The sequence below is a fragment of the Nannobrachium achirus genome (genome assembly GCF_963921795.1).
Source record: "Nannobrachium achirus genome assembly, chromosome: 5".
NCBI lineage: Eukaryota > Metazoa > Chordata > Actinopteri > Myctophiformes > Myctophidae > Nannobrachium > Nannobrachium achirus.
Window position 1 is genome coordinate 24263969 of NC_137814.1, and position 15453 is coordinate 24279421.

At 41.3% G+C, this 15453-nt stretch overlaps 1 protein-coding gene across 3 annotated transcripts in view; it reads left to right on the top strand.

The window, feature by feature from the left end:
• The first annotated feature begins 7363 nt into the window (after positions 1-7363).
• The window catches only part of asph (aspartate beta-hydroxylase), a 44717-nt gene continuing 36627 nt past the window's right edge, over positions 7364-15453 (top strand). For all 3 annotated transcript variants that reach the window (XM_080726832.1, XM_080726833.1, XM_080726834.1), the window contains exon 1: positions 7364-7517. In XM_080726832.1, coding sequence (XP_080582958.1) covers positions 7475-7517 — 43 coding nt within the window. In that variant the 5' untranslated portion in view covers positions 7364-7474. The remainder of the gene's footprint in view (positions 7518-15453) is intronic.

Sequence of the window (15453 nt, forward strand, 5' to 3'; positions counted from 1 at the left end):
TAAAGTGTTCCTTCCATGCTCTATGTCCAGCTGGGGAATCTCTCCCCTGTCAGGTGAAAAGATGCGGCTTGGTCTATATATGCATAGAAGGAAGGAAGCATGAGGTCAGTCCGTTGCTCTCCCCATGTTGACGGAGGGAGTGTAGCACCCAGGATTACATTTGATAATTGGCACTGGATGAAAATGGGAGAGAGGGCGAGATCATTTAGCGACCTACAACCGGGTCGCGACGTGGTCGGTAGTTTTCAGCGACCGGGTCGCAAAATCGAGCGACCGGGTCGCTAAATGGAGCGACCGGGTCGCTAAATCACCGACCGCGGCACTAAAGCGAGCGACCGGGTCGCTAAATGGAGCGACCGGGTTGCTAAATCACCGACCGCGGCACTAAAGCGAGCGACCGGGTCGCTAAATCGACCGACTGGGACGCTAATTCCATCGACCGGGACGCTAATTCCACCGACTGGGACGCTAATCCAGCGACCGGGTAGGTAAATCCACCGACCGGTGGTCGCTTCCACCGACCTACTAACCCTAACCCTAACCCTAACCCTAAACCTAACCTCAGTAACCTTACCTCAGTTAGGCTAACCTGCCACGCAACCTCCCGACCGTTACCTCAGTTAGGCTAACCTGCCACGCAACCTCCCGACCGGGTCGCTAAATCACCGACCGCGTCGCTAAATCACCGACCGCGTCGCTAAAGCGAGCGACCGGGTCGCTAAATCGACCGACTGGGGCGCAAAATCTTCCGACCGGGTCGCTCCGACCTAAAACTGCAGGCAGGTCGGTAGATTTAGCGACCGGGTCGGTCGATTTAGCGGAGCGGTCGGTGATTTAGCAACCCGGTCGCTCCATTTAGCGACCCGGTCGCTGAAAACTACCGACCACGTCGCGACCCGGTTGTAGGTCGCTAAATGATCTCGCTCCTACTGGAAAATGGGTTACAAAATCGTGGGATAAAAATTATAGAGAAAAAAAAAGATTGATAGTCATAAAACAATGAACAAGCGTTCGGTGGGAACGCTGTGTTGAACACTCAAGTTTATATTCAAGAAATCTCCACAACAGCCTTTTTTCCTCTGTAAGGACCGTAAATTACGTGCACTCAGGTGTTCTTACAGAATTCAATATCCTACTCCTGTGTATTCCGTGATATCTGAATCTTACAACCAACTCAAGATGAGTAACATTATCACATTCTTGTGATAATGTAGCAACAGCACTCAGGAACAAAAAACAACAGTCTTGTGCAAACATGCATGTTGAAAACAAAATGACGTGAACACATTTCACTTAGTGCTTCCTCTTGCTCTACCTACCACAAAGGTTTGTGCATGCGACTCATCTTGTCTATGGTAACCTTGTGTCACCGGGCTTTCCGCAGAAATTGGAAATACTGGTTTCTATTACAAATGTTATCCTATCCTCCAGTGCCATCTAGTCTAGAGTCTGCCACTTCAAAAATAAATTCGGTCATTTCCACACTGATGCACAGACCATTTCCATATCCAGTATAGGGTCAACCTATGTCACTGTCTCCATGTGGTGATTTGAAGATTGGGCATTCGTCAATGATGTGTTCAACAGTCTGGGGTATTCCGCATTCACAGAGGTCAGTGGCAGACACTCCAATCATATGCAGATAGTGTTCGGTCTTAGCAACTCCAGAGCGAAGTATGTTGAGATTGACCCTGGCATTTCTTGGTAAGTCGCACCCAGGAGGATTGGTTGAAGGAGAGTTAATGAACTTCCTCAACGTAGATGTTGACTTGGACTAATGTTTGTTCCAGTGGTCAAGGATCCATCCAGGGTGTGGAGGGCTCGTGTTATGGAGTCTCCTAGCTTCGGTGGAAAAGTGTCTGCGTTTGAGATCCATCCAGTCTTGGGATCAGACTTGTTGGCTCATCTGCACTCTTGCAGGCCAGCTTCAGGGTCAATTCAAGTTACAATGGAGCTCTGGTGGCGGAATGCTAGACAATAGTAGTAACAGTAGCATGTGTAAGAAAAAAAACAAAAAAAACACTGAATTGAACGTTCAGAGAGGTTAAACAACGTTCAGATTATACTTTACTTTATTTGACTATTTGATTTGATACTTAAGATGGCCAGCTTGGTGTAAGGTTTTCTGACAGTGATCATTAGTTAGTGTGTTTGCTGTAGAAACAGACTATGTTCTTGTCCAGCTTTATTTCAACTAGAGTAATCCTTTTTTCTGTGAACTTTTCTGTAACCCTAAAAGCATTGAGTTCAGTGGATGTTTTCTGTAACCTCTTCTGTAACCCCAAAAGTCTTCTGAGTTCAATGGACTTTTTCTGTCCCTTTTCTTTGGTCAAGCTTCTCTATAGTCATTAAACGAAACAGATCTTTCAGATTTGTTTATCGGCCTGTTTTTTATTATTTTCTTTTCTGCTTTTGTAGTTGATGTTATCCTATGCAAAGTACTTTTATCCGTTTTATCTGTCTGTCTTTCAATGTTATATGACATAAAGTGGTTCCTGTGTAAATAAGCCGTAAAGTTTACTAGGATCTCCTTTTAATTGACCTTGTACCAGTGGTTTGTGCTGTCATGACTCATGAAACTGTACTCTTTTCTATTGCAAACTGCAATAAACTCTTCAATCAATCAATAGCCAGCAAACCGGCTACAAAGCAATGTTTAGCACCAGATATTACTTAGGCGACACCTTGTGGTTGAATTAAAGAACAACATCATTCTGAATGCAGCAGTTAGCACCCTAGATTGTCTCAAAATTAGGGAGAGACTTATGCATTGCTAAATTCATACAAAAGGGTGACATAAACAAAAACCTTTATCAATGAGTGGAGAATCGTATGGAAAGCATCTGTGAACTGCATGAGCATGACACAATTAAGAAATTAACATCTGACATGTAGCTTAAAAAAATAGTAAAGAATTGCTGAGCAGGCCCAGTTGACCTCGATGTTGTATTAATTTGGCAGGAGCTTCAGCCACACAGACAGCCCAATTAAGTGGCTGGTGTTTCAGTAGGAAAAGTGCATAACTATTTAGATCTATGGGAAAGACATGAGGGTTGAAAACTGAATGAGCATTAATTGTGCATTAATAAGGAAAAACTGCTTCCTCAGGTGACTGAGAATGTCAGTGTAGGACATCATGAGAGACTGTGTCAGCGAGAACAGTCCATAAACTACATAATGATTATAGTATTGCAGTGCACAAACCCCTCATTACAAAGACAAATGCAAATGTGATAGTCCAGAGGTGGGGGAAGAAAATTAACAGAAACTTGTCATAAAAGGGTGCCTGGGTGAGTGCGTGCATGTGTGTAGCCTACACCAAGAGAACAGTCCTGGTCTGAATGGTTGAGCCCCAATGATGGTTGGCATGGTTTTGGTTCACTTGTTCACTTCCCTTTGATACCAAAGTTCTGTACCTGGCTGCAGCAGTAATCGTGCCTGTCATAACCAGCAGAGGGAGACATATAATCTCAGTATAGTTTTTTGTGGGCACACATCATCAGCCATTAAAATGTATGATGAGAACCCACCACATTCCATCCAAATGATTAGATCATTGCTTTTTGTGGCCCTGTCTTTTAGTGGCATGTCTGTCTGTCTGTCTGTCTGTCTGTCTGTCTGTCTGTCTGTCTGTCTGTCTGTCTGTCTCTGTGTGTGTCTGTCTGTCTGTCTGTCTGTCTCTCTCTCTCTCTCTCTCTCTCTCTCTCTCTCTCTCTCTCTCTCTCTCTCTCTCTCTCTCTCTCTCTCTCTCTCTCTCTCTCTCTCTCTCTCTCTCTCTCTCTCACACACACACACACACACACACACACACACACACACACACACACACACACACACACACTCTAACAGCTAGGGGGATTAAGTCAATTCAAAGTCTTGTTTGTCTTGGATCATGTTGTCATCTCAATCATCCAACCATACATACAGTATGTGCGTACTACTGTCCATACCCCCAGCTATCTCTCTCTCTCTCACTCCCACACACACACAAATGCACGCACACACGCACTCACACACACACACACACACACGCACACACACACACACACACACACACACACACACACACACACACACACACACACACACACACACACACACACACACACACACACACACACACACACACACACACAGAGAGAGAGAGAGAGAGAGAGAGAGCCTGCAGCTCTATTGTCTGAGTATGGGATGTGTTTATATAAGAAGAGCGCCAAATGTTTGCAAATGCTGCCCTGTGACAGTCACTCGGGTAGTGTCTGTCTCTCTGTGTGTGATTGTGAAAGGGCCGGAGAGTGGAACTGTCTGCACAATATGGATATTGAATCACCTCACCATTGATCTTTATCTCTGGGTCCTCCCCCCAACCAGTGGTGGTGCTGCATGACCTTGTAACATGTAGCACAGTAAGCACACCCTGCACATATGTCAGGTTTCCATGCACTGAGGCCCTAATAGATAAGGCCTTTACCTCAGGGCAGGTTTCACAAGGCTTACTTTAACATGCTACAGCTATATGGTACAATTTGTTCCCACCGTTGTTTAAAAGAGTTCCTCACATTCTATCCCAGCGCTATACCCCCCAAAAAACTACTTGGAGGCACATGTGAGGAGCCTTTTTTTTATTATTTATATATAAGGCCCGGGAACAAACATTTATTTTTCATATCACACGTAGATATTGTTTGGGTTGCTTCTCTTGAGGACAGGTTGACTTTATATCTGTTCAGTTGTCAGTGTAATCATTAACAGCTCATCATCCATGCATTTTGTGTTTGGTGGGAGGTAGGTATAGTCAGGGAAAATTAGCAGAATACCTGTCAAATCTGGGAATAAATTCCTTACCAAACAATTTCTTCACCAATGTGTTTGTAAAGGTGTCTAGTAACATATCTAACAAAGATTGAAATTCATCATCCCTAGCAACATGTTTGACAGCTAATTCTGGGTCTCATTCATTTACTACACTATAAGGGAAAAAATTACTCCCAAAAATATGCTTTAAGTGGGATGTGAGGGGTCTAACTAGGTGTTTTTAATTATTCTGAATCCATTGCAAGCATTTGTTTTGCACGAAAAACATTCCTTGGGCCAAAAATGGACCCCATACACCTTGTGAAAAGTGATGACTCATCACTAAACCAGCGTTTTTTTTGCGTCTGATTTTGGCCCAATGAATGTTTTTCGTGCAAAACAAATGCTTGCAATGGATTCAGAATAATTAAAAAGACCTAGTTAGACCCCTAACACGCTACTATATTTTTGGGAGTGATTTTTTTCCAAAAAAGGGATGTTGAATTTCAATCTTTGTTAGATATGTTACTAGACACCATACATACATGAAGCTAGTCAGCGTTTGTTTTTGTTTTTTAGGTTTCTTTAGAACTTTGATTATATTGTGTTTTCTCTAGATAGATATCCATTTACATTGTTATATTGCTGTTAATGCACTGACCTATTATCTTGTTTATTATTGTGATGTTGTATCTGCTTATTGTAAGTCGCTTTGGATTAAAAGCGTCTGCTAAATGCCTAAACTGTAAACTGTAAACTGTACACCTTTACGAACACATTGGTGTAGAAATTGTTTGGTAAGGAATTTATTCCCAGGGTTTTATTAAAATTCCCTGACTAGTGGGGTAGGGGAGATGAAATGATCATAGATGGAGCAAGTGTCAGCAGGTTTACCCGCAGAATCACCTGGTCAGTAGAACCCCTGGATGGCAAGCTTGTCAGGAAATCACTTGCAAATGCAGACTGGTGTGAAAATACATTTGAGAATGAATGACTTTGACACCCCCATTAACCCTAAATCATTGACCAGCTGGTTTCAGTTCAGCTCAGGGAGTTCAAGCATTTTCAGCCTATAGGGTGAAAATCAATCATTAAAATATATATATTTTTTCTTCACCCCCCCCCCCCCCCCAAAAAAAAATATTAATAATAAAATAAAGCTAAAAACCAATAAAAATCCAGAGTTAAGGCCCATTCCCACTGGGCCAGATAACAGATTAAAAAAAATCTTTGCCACATATAAAAGTATCTGTGGCAAATATCTGTGGCTGATATTTTTTTTATCTGTATCTACCATCCACTTTGAATGGAAAAATATCTGGAGAAAGAGATTTTTTATCTGTTATCTGGCCCAGTGGGAATGGGCCTTTATGATGTAAAATGTTGGTTCTGTGTAATGTCCAAGACAAATCACATTTTGTCCATCATGTGTAGGCTACGTCAGAATTGGGGGTAAACATCATCCATGGTAAGGATGATGTGGCCCTACAGAAGCAACACTACTCAGGGTAGAGGGCTGATCATTCTTGGGGGGTGGGGGAGTGGCAGTTTAATAACCATGTGTTAAAGCCCTGCTCCAAAATATGTTAGTGAAGAAGACTTTCATCTCTTCTTCTAGAAATACAGCCATAGCATATTTGTATTGATTCATATATATATATATATATATATATATATATATATATATATATATATATATATATATATAAGTATAATTAGTAGTATAGTAATAGTATAGTATATTATATAAAAAATAAAAAATAGTCTTTTGTCTTTGACTCTTTGATCATGCGCATGCGTATATCCGGAAGATCGAGACAATGCTTGAAGAGGAGGGCGATACTTGTCTGAAGGATATGATACATTATTTACGTGGATTCACCACAATATAAGAAGATAGTGAAACAAACTATGCATCGCACACACACCTTTAGCAGTAGCACCGTGATGAACAAATGCAAAGTGCTTTTGGGAGAAATATGCGGGTTAAAAAGGCAAAAGCGAGTCTGAGATTACTGACTGTTGTTATGCAATACATTCAAGCGCTGTCCTTTCTCCAATAAACCAATAAACATCCCACGTCTCGCGATGCTAGAGTCGTCACTATCTGTATCTGTCCATGGCCAAGCTGCAAAGTATTGCAAACCTCATCCTATGACTCCCAATGACTGACCTGCAATGCATATTAGGTTCAGTCATAGGTTCACCAGTCGGGGGTTTATTGTTGAATTAACTTTTGCTATAATATAATATAAAACATGTTCAAAGTTCTGGCGTTATCTTGTAGAAAACGTATCAACGCGATAGCGCTGGCAGTGAGCGTGAATCTACCATCTTTGCCACGTTCCAGAGGGCGAGGGGCGTGGCCTGGAGGGGCGGGTCTAAACCCAAGGCTATCCACACGATTGAATAAGCCAGTGAGATCTCCAATCCTATTGGTGCTGGATTCTCGTCTCTCCGCCCACTTTTGCGCAGCAGGCCAGCCATTGGCGGGGAGCGCTGCCAACCAAAAACCGGACAGAGTTGCTATGGACTTGGCTTTTATGAGGCAGGAGGGGAGATTTTGATTTGTACCAACCGGACCGCCTTCGTACTGCTAGAAATACTGGTTCCAGGTCGGAACATTTCCCTTTCTACGCTCCTCACAGGCTCCATACACACTACAGCACCGCCGAGACTCAGCATGGCTCCGAGGAAAAACCCAAGAACCCACGTAAAAGCCAAAGGTGCGTCGTTTCTTTTGTTATTGTCCCCGGCAGATGCACTGCAACCTCCATTCAGCGAAGGCCTTTTCAAAGTTAATCGAGCGTCAAGCTGCTGTTATTTCATTCAACCCCCCCTAACAGGCCCGAGCGTTACTTAGCTTTATAGAATGATGTTTACATGTTCTGCATAGTCTAGACTACATAGGCATTCGAAATCCTTACTTTAGACTAGAGATGCTGTGTTTACAAAGCATGCGGACATTTAACCACCAATCTTGGTTCCTGTTCGGCGCCACTTCCCACTGTTCCTCACGTTGCATAACGACACTATATTGTTGACTATATTTCGCTGCGCTTGCAAAGCGTTAAAGTTAGTTTGTTATTTATTAGTGTTATTTGTTGAACATTTCCAGGCACACGGCCATGGTTTCTTTGTGCCCTTAGTAGCTGTCTGTGTTAAACACTCGACTGTCATTGGGGGGCATTTACGTGTTTACACTTGTCTCTGTTGTTACGCGCGCTTGGTTGCATACAAAGTGTCCGGGTTGCCCCTGGCGACACCGGGGCCCCGGAGCGCACGGGCACCGGCTTGTTGGACCGGTTTACTGTCGGGCTCTTGGCCCCGTGAAGCGCCGGAGGGCAGCACAGCCACAGACAGACAGCACCAACCAGTGTTAATTGTAAGGCCTGCAGCTTAGCTTATCCTGCTATATGGAGACGATTATCAGTCGAGGTTGTGTGAGCGTTTTGCGCTGACGCAGACATCAAGGCTGAGTGTGTGTACTGTGGATCAAGGATCCATCTCTCGCCTTGGGACATGCACGCTACTACCCCCCTCCACCCCTCCCGCTACTACTCTTTAGCCTAGTCACTTTTCCAAATGCTCACGTGTCATTGTGAGAGAGTCAGAGGGGAGAGGGGGGGATATACGTGGCTCCTGGGGGTTTCTTTCACCCAGGGACCCCCGCTCACTTAGTTGGCCGTGTATTTTGTATAATAATGATGATAATGATTGATTGGTGATCGTAGTAGACGATGAGCTGAATGCCAGCTAGCTAGACTGCACTGTGAACTTTAGCTTTGTAGGCTAGAATACACTGACGTCACCAACCAAAGACCAACGTTTTTTGTTTGTGGAACTTTTATTTATATTTAAATAAGCACTCATTTATTTTAGGATGATCGATGTATCATGATTGTGTTTTATGATCGTTCATGTGTTGCATTGTGCTGGACTCCACTGGCACACATCATCACGGTTGGTTTTCTGTAGTGCATATGTAAACGTCACCCCTAAACTTCTAGTCTCCCCACTCACTCCACCCCCCCAAACTACAGTGACACGTGGCTAACTGGCTATGCATAGTCACAGCCCAGTTCTAGGCTATATAATGTTGATAGTAAATAAGTGTTGAAGGGGTAGGACCACTAGGATGGGTAGGTTTGATGCTAGCACGTCGGGTACTGTGTGTTCTATGCACACAGCGGTACAAAACTACCCCTCCCCCTTCCTTGTGTACACTATGCATTATGTTAGCATGCTGGCCGGGGGACTTCTAATAGTGGTCATTGTTCTTACTTTGAAAAGCTAATTGTCTGGTGTTATAAATTACTTCTCGATTCCATCTATGTCGACATTGGCTATTGAACATGAAACAGTAGTGTGAAGTAGGCTTTTGCTGCGCACGTGGATCCGAGTCACCGCTCCAACATTTTGGGAGCGCACTCGGAACTAGCCACCGATATACATCTCGTTTAACATCAAAGCCACAGGGTTCTTTCTTTGACGTTATTGATTGCGTTATTAACTCGAGTTATGTTTTTGAGCGTCTTTTGGCAGATCACACGGTGGTTTCACAGTAGGAAAGGCTTAGGGAACAAAATGTTCAGCTCTTATTGTACTTTTCACTTCCATGACCCCGCCCCCTACGTAGCCTATGGAAGGCCTTCAGTGCTGTTGCTGCGTGCAACCCCCCTTCACGCACTTGTGTCATTATTACTCTTTCACTTCATTCTTTTCTGTTGTTCTCTCTGCATGAACATATTGAGCGACATTGTGCCTGTGTATGTGTGTAACATTATTACCCACCACTGTACCACAGGTCTATGTTATTGTCTTTGTGGCTACAGGCAGTCAGGCAAGTTACACAGAAATAAGAGATACCACCAGGGTTAGGTTTACACTGCAGTGTAGGGGTTAAGAAGATGAGAGCAGTGAAAGAATGGATGTTCACAGTGCAGGCAGCTTTATCACTAACTCAAAGTGAAGAGTGGTTTTAAAGTATTGCAAAGCCATGCCATTACATTTGAGAAAGCTACCATGTCTTTCTATTCCTCAAACAGCATGTAGCCTACATTGATTGAGACTTTGAGAGGCCAAAGCGTTTGTCTTGATTTACAATCATTCATCATGGCTTAAAGAGAGCACTGTTTTGTAAAAAAAAAATAGTCAATGTAGTTATTTTGCAGGCCATGACAATAATCAAGATATCAGACTTGAGTGTTAACGTTTTCCTGTAAACCAGATGGACCTTTGACCTGAATGCATGTTATCTACAACTCAGTGGGCCTGACCTTGCCATGGTTGTTGCCATTATTTCCATATTATTTCTGTTGTATTAGATAGTATCTAGTTAAAGTAACATGGAAATGGGCATGTCAAAGGCCATATTATGTACTATCTTAAAGGCACCATTATTGTATACATAATTATTCTTAGCAGTCTAGACAGTATGTTGTTCAAAGATCTCAAAATTGCCATAGTCTAGACAGTATGTTGTTCAAAGATCTCTATTGCCAAAGTGTCAGTCCATAATTCCATTAAGTCTTTGTATTGTCATTGTGTTGTCTTCCTTGCCTTGTCTGTATATTATTTGACTTAGATTGGGTGGTTGCTTATCAAATATTTATTTTGGCACAGTCATGGGGGGGTTGTTGGCAAGTAATTCAAGCACACTGAATTGCACAATAGTTGTTCTACACACATCATTGGAAGTTTAGAAGCTATTTGGTGTGGAAGCTTTTTGTGTGTGATTCAGTCACATAATTGAGTAGTAATGAGTGTGAGTTAAGTACTCGGAGTTAAATGAACAGACACTCTTGACTTAACTGTGTACAGTTCATCATTACTGATACCGATAAGGTGTTGGCAATGGGAAGTCTTTGGGATTGGTATTCCTTCCAGTGTTTTTTTTATTGATTGAATTCTTAGTCAGAAATGTAAACAGCGTGTGGTACAGTCATGTACAGACATGTAGCCCTTTCTCTTGAATGTCACCAGAATGTTTAGTATTTGCCTCTGTCTACACTATCCATAATCCACTTCTAGTAATGATTTTGGATGGCTCTGTCATGTTTTTTTAATGCCGATATTAATGGCTATAACCAGCAAAGTTATCTAGTTGTCATAATGTTTCCATGAATGACCATGAATCCATCCACAATGTTTCATTTGTCAGTGTTATCATTGTGTATGCTTATGCTATATTATAATTTGCTCATATTGCAATTGGATGATTGCTTTATAGTTGTCAAGTAAAGCTTTCTTATTTTCCATATCATGTTATTATTTGACTCCTTCAGGCCTCCTCCTCCTCATCTCCCTCCTTGCTGAAGTCCACAGAACTAAGGGGTAACAGCCTTGCCTGTCCTGCAGTCTGTGCTACCTGTTTGCATGTGTGTGGTGAACTAAACCCTATTGCCAGAGATGCAACAATGCATCTTCAGGTCGTTAATGTACATAGTATGTAATGTACATACATAGGGTTGTAGTGTGGGTGTAGTAATGGAATATGTGTTATTCCATTACTGTTCTTTAGGTTTTTAACCACCGTCCTATAGAGAACAGACCCTCTCTATGTTTTTGAAAATGGTTAAAATTTTTGACAATTGCCAAAATCAAAATGTTTTGGTGGGAAAAAAAAGAAGTTAAAGCTCTATCCATATTGTGATAATAATCATTGCTATAATAGTTTGTTAAATAATTAGGGGTCTCCCTGTCTATTCAGCTCTGTAGAGCATCGCAGTGAGGTGTCGGAAGTAAACTGCCCATTCATTTACCCCATAGAGGGGATTTCATTATCAGCCATACAATCGTAACAATTCAATGAACACTTACCAGTAGGCTTGTGGTTGTAAAATGGTTCTATATGCTCCTGTAGAACTCCCGAGTATGAATGCAATCACTCTAGTTTTAGTAAAAACATGTTTTAATAAAGATCGCACGGAGAAGAACTGCATTACCCTAACCTCGCGTCACCAGGCTTTCCGCTGGGGGAAAGCCTGGTCTTCGTTTACTAAACGGGTCGTTTGATCCGGTCTAGACCGGATGGGCTCCTACGTCATTTTGTATAGAGCATCGCAGTGCGGTGTCGGAAGTAAACAACCCATTCATTTTCACCATAGCGTTTTTCATTATCAGCCACAAAGTCGTAGCAATTCAATGTACACTTACCACTAGGCTGGTGGTTGTAAAATGGTTCTATATGCTCCTGTAGAACCCCCGAGTATGTATGCAATCACTCTAGTTTTAGTAAAAACACGTGTTAATCAAGATCGAACGGAGAAGAACTGCATTTCCCATACTGCTAAACATGTACATCCGGTGAAATCGACGTCTGTGATTGGTCTAGCTTCTTCTTCTTTCATGTATCTTGTGGTTACCGCGGAAGTAGCTACTGCCCCCTGTCTTCCCGGCGGATTATTGCACGTCAGCAGAACTCCGTGAGCAATCGTCTTTCTTTTACAAATATGATGCACTATGTTAAGGATGACGATAAGAGCGTCCACAGAGATGACAATCACTACATTTCAGGCCATATGCTGGCCTGGATAACTAAACTGAGCGTGATTTAAGGGCTTTATTTCAGGAAACAACAACAACATTCGCAATGCATTCTGGGAGTGTAGTTTCCGCAATTTTAAAATAATGATGTACACAGTCTTGTACCCTGCCCTTTTTTTCAGCTTTCTAATTAATCTTTGCATTCAAAAAATTTTGAATATTGACATGATCCCTCTCCAGCCGAGGTGGCTTTGTCCAAGGCTTAAAAACGTTTAAATAAATACTTTATGAAATGTCTATGGAAGAAATGAATGCGGAAAACGCTTCCGACACCAGAGTGAGGACGGGTTGGGGCTTCAACTGCGATGCTCTATTCAAAACAGACTACACTTTGGCAGGAAACACCAAACCGGAAACAGTTTCAACCCAGTAGCGCATGCGCAAGTAGTTAGCGCATGCGCAAGTAGGGGTTAAAACTATTTCCGGTTTGGTGTTTCCTGCCAAACTGTAGTCCGTTTTGAATACAAAATGACGTAGGAGCCCATCCGCTCCCGACCGGATCAAAAGCCCGAAATTGGAAGCCGTCCCAGGCTAGCATTACCCATACTGCTAAAAATGCGGTTACCTCGGAAATAGCTACTGCCCCCTGTCTGCCCGGCAGATTATTGCTCTTCAGCAGAACTCCGTGAGCGAGTTCTTTTACAAATATGATGCACTATTTTAAAGATGACAATAAGAGCGTCCATAGAGATGAAAATCACTACGTCGGGCAATATGCTGGCCTGGATAACTAAACTGAGCGTGATTTATGGGATATATTTCAGGAAATAAATGTCATTCGCAATGCTTTCTGGGAGTGTAGTTTCTGCAGTTTTGACAAAAATATGTACACAGCGTTGTACCCTGCCCTTTTTTTCAGCTTTCTAATTAATCGTTGCATGCAAAAAATAGTTTTTATTGTCATGATTCCTCACAAGCCTGGGTGGCTTTGTCAGAGGCTTAAAATACGTTTAAATAAATACTTTATGAAATGTCTATGGATGAAATGCATGGGGAAAACGCTTCCGACACTGGAGTGAGGGCGGGGCGGGGCTTAAACTGCGATGCTCTATTGAGGTGGATTGCCAATTTCATCCTATCAGAAGAGGGTACCCATTTATCAGCTTCAGTTTTCTAGTGTTCAAGTTTCAATTGCTAATTGCTTTGTGTCATTACTTCCAATTTCACTTGTTTATCCTGAGCATCGCAGTGTGCGTGGTTTACTGGTCCCACTAAAAAATATCCCGTTCATTTTCCTCATAGACTTTCACGAAAATATTTATAACAATTATGTTAAGCCTAGAACCAAGCCATCCAGGATTGCAGTTAATCATGACCATAAAACCTTTGTTTCTATGAAAATAACATTTTGAAAATCGCTAAACAAAGGGTAGTTATTAAATGTAGTATATCAAATAATTTAATATTAAAATGTTTCCACATAGGATCAAAGGTTTTATGGTCATGATTCACTGCAATCCTGGATGGCTTGGTTCTAGGCTTAACATAATTGTTATAAATATTTTTGTAAAAATCTATGGGTAAAATGAATGGGAGATTTTTTTTTAATGGGACCAGTAAACCACTTCCGCTGCGATGCTCTGACTATTCAGAATATACAGTACAGCTATTTAGTATTTAACACTCATTATTGTTATTTTAAAGGCATATTATTTGCCCCATGCTTTCATAATAAAACAATACATGCATTTCACATTTATATTATGTAAATTGTAAACACAGGGCAAATTTAAATACCATGCCTTTAAATGTCACTCACTGCAACTGAAATGGCGTCAATGCATTATTTAAGGTATCATGACAGCTAAGCTCAACATGGTGCGATTTGCTTATTTTAATATGAATAATTCATTTCAATACATTTGTTGAATTTAGATTTACAATTCCAATTTTTACTTTGGCCGAAATAATAATTTTAATCGATGCACCAATCGATTTCTGCACACCTATTGGCTTGTGCATGTGTGTGAGTGATAGGGTTTTGCGTGGCTTGACGTTAATATGGGCTGGTACTGTATTGGCCTACAGAAACCTTCCTGCGCATGATGATATATAAGATATATTTTAGGTTGGAGTCCCCCCCCCCTGAATGAGAGAGAACCTTTTGGATAATTTTCACTTCTATTCTGGCTTTTGTGTGCACCCACAATTGTCTTTTTCAATTGTTGTTCAATTAATATTGATTTGATCTATTCAGAACTTCAAACTCCATGTTACTATGTCAGACTCATTGAAAACTCATTATTCCTAATCCTAATAGTGATTGACATTGTCCTCCAAATGAAAGAGGAGACCCTCAATGTTCTTTCCTTATCTTTTTTCCAGTTTAAATGATAACGCTAGAAAAAAGTAATTATACACACACAGGAATGTGTATTCAATGAGTCTTAACATGGTTAACTGGAGTAGAGATGCACCGAATAGTGCCAAAAAACGCATATTCGGTACTGAATACCGAATACAACCGAATAATGTATAGGATATAAAAAAATATATATATATAAATAATTACATTGATATTTCTTTATTATGCAATAATTCAACTATATGGCATGTTAATATTTTGAGACATAATTTGTCTTTTATTACAAATTTACTACACAATAGTAAATAAATAATTCTACACAATAAATACATATATGTTTTAAATAACTCAATATGGACCCTTATACTTTTTGCCATAATCATGTAGCAACAGAGGCACAGCCATGACAGCAATGGTTAAAAAAGAAAAGAAAAGAAAAAAGTATATATAATTAAGAATTCAGCTATTCGTTTTTCGACCAAGTCTTTCCTATATTCGGTATTCGGTTTCGGCCAAGAATTTTCCTTTCGGTGCATCCCTAAACTGGAGGTTGAAGTTCAATGGGCCAGTAAGAGTTAATGTGTGTCTGGTCAAATTAATATCTAAACATTGGTTCGAGCAATTTAAAAGCCGTCTGTGGTCCACACAAAAGTAAGAGTAGATGTGAAAATGACCCCAGAAGTGATTTAAAGAGGGGTAAAAAGAAAGAAAGAAAAAAAAAAGTAGTTGGGGCCAAATGTCTGCCAGGCCCAGGACTGGGGCAACTAGAATCAGCTATTTTCCACAACCATCACAGCAGTAATAAAGGG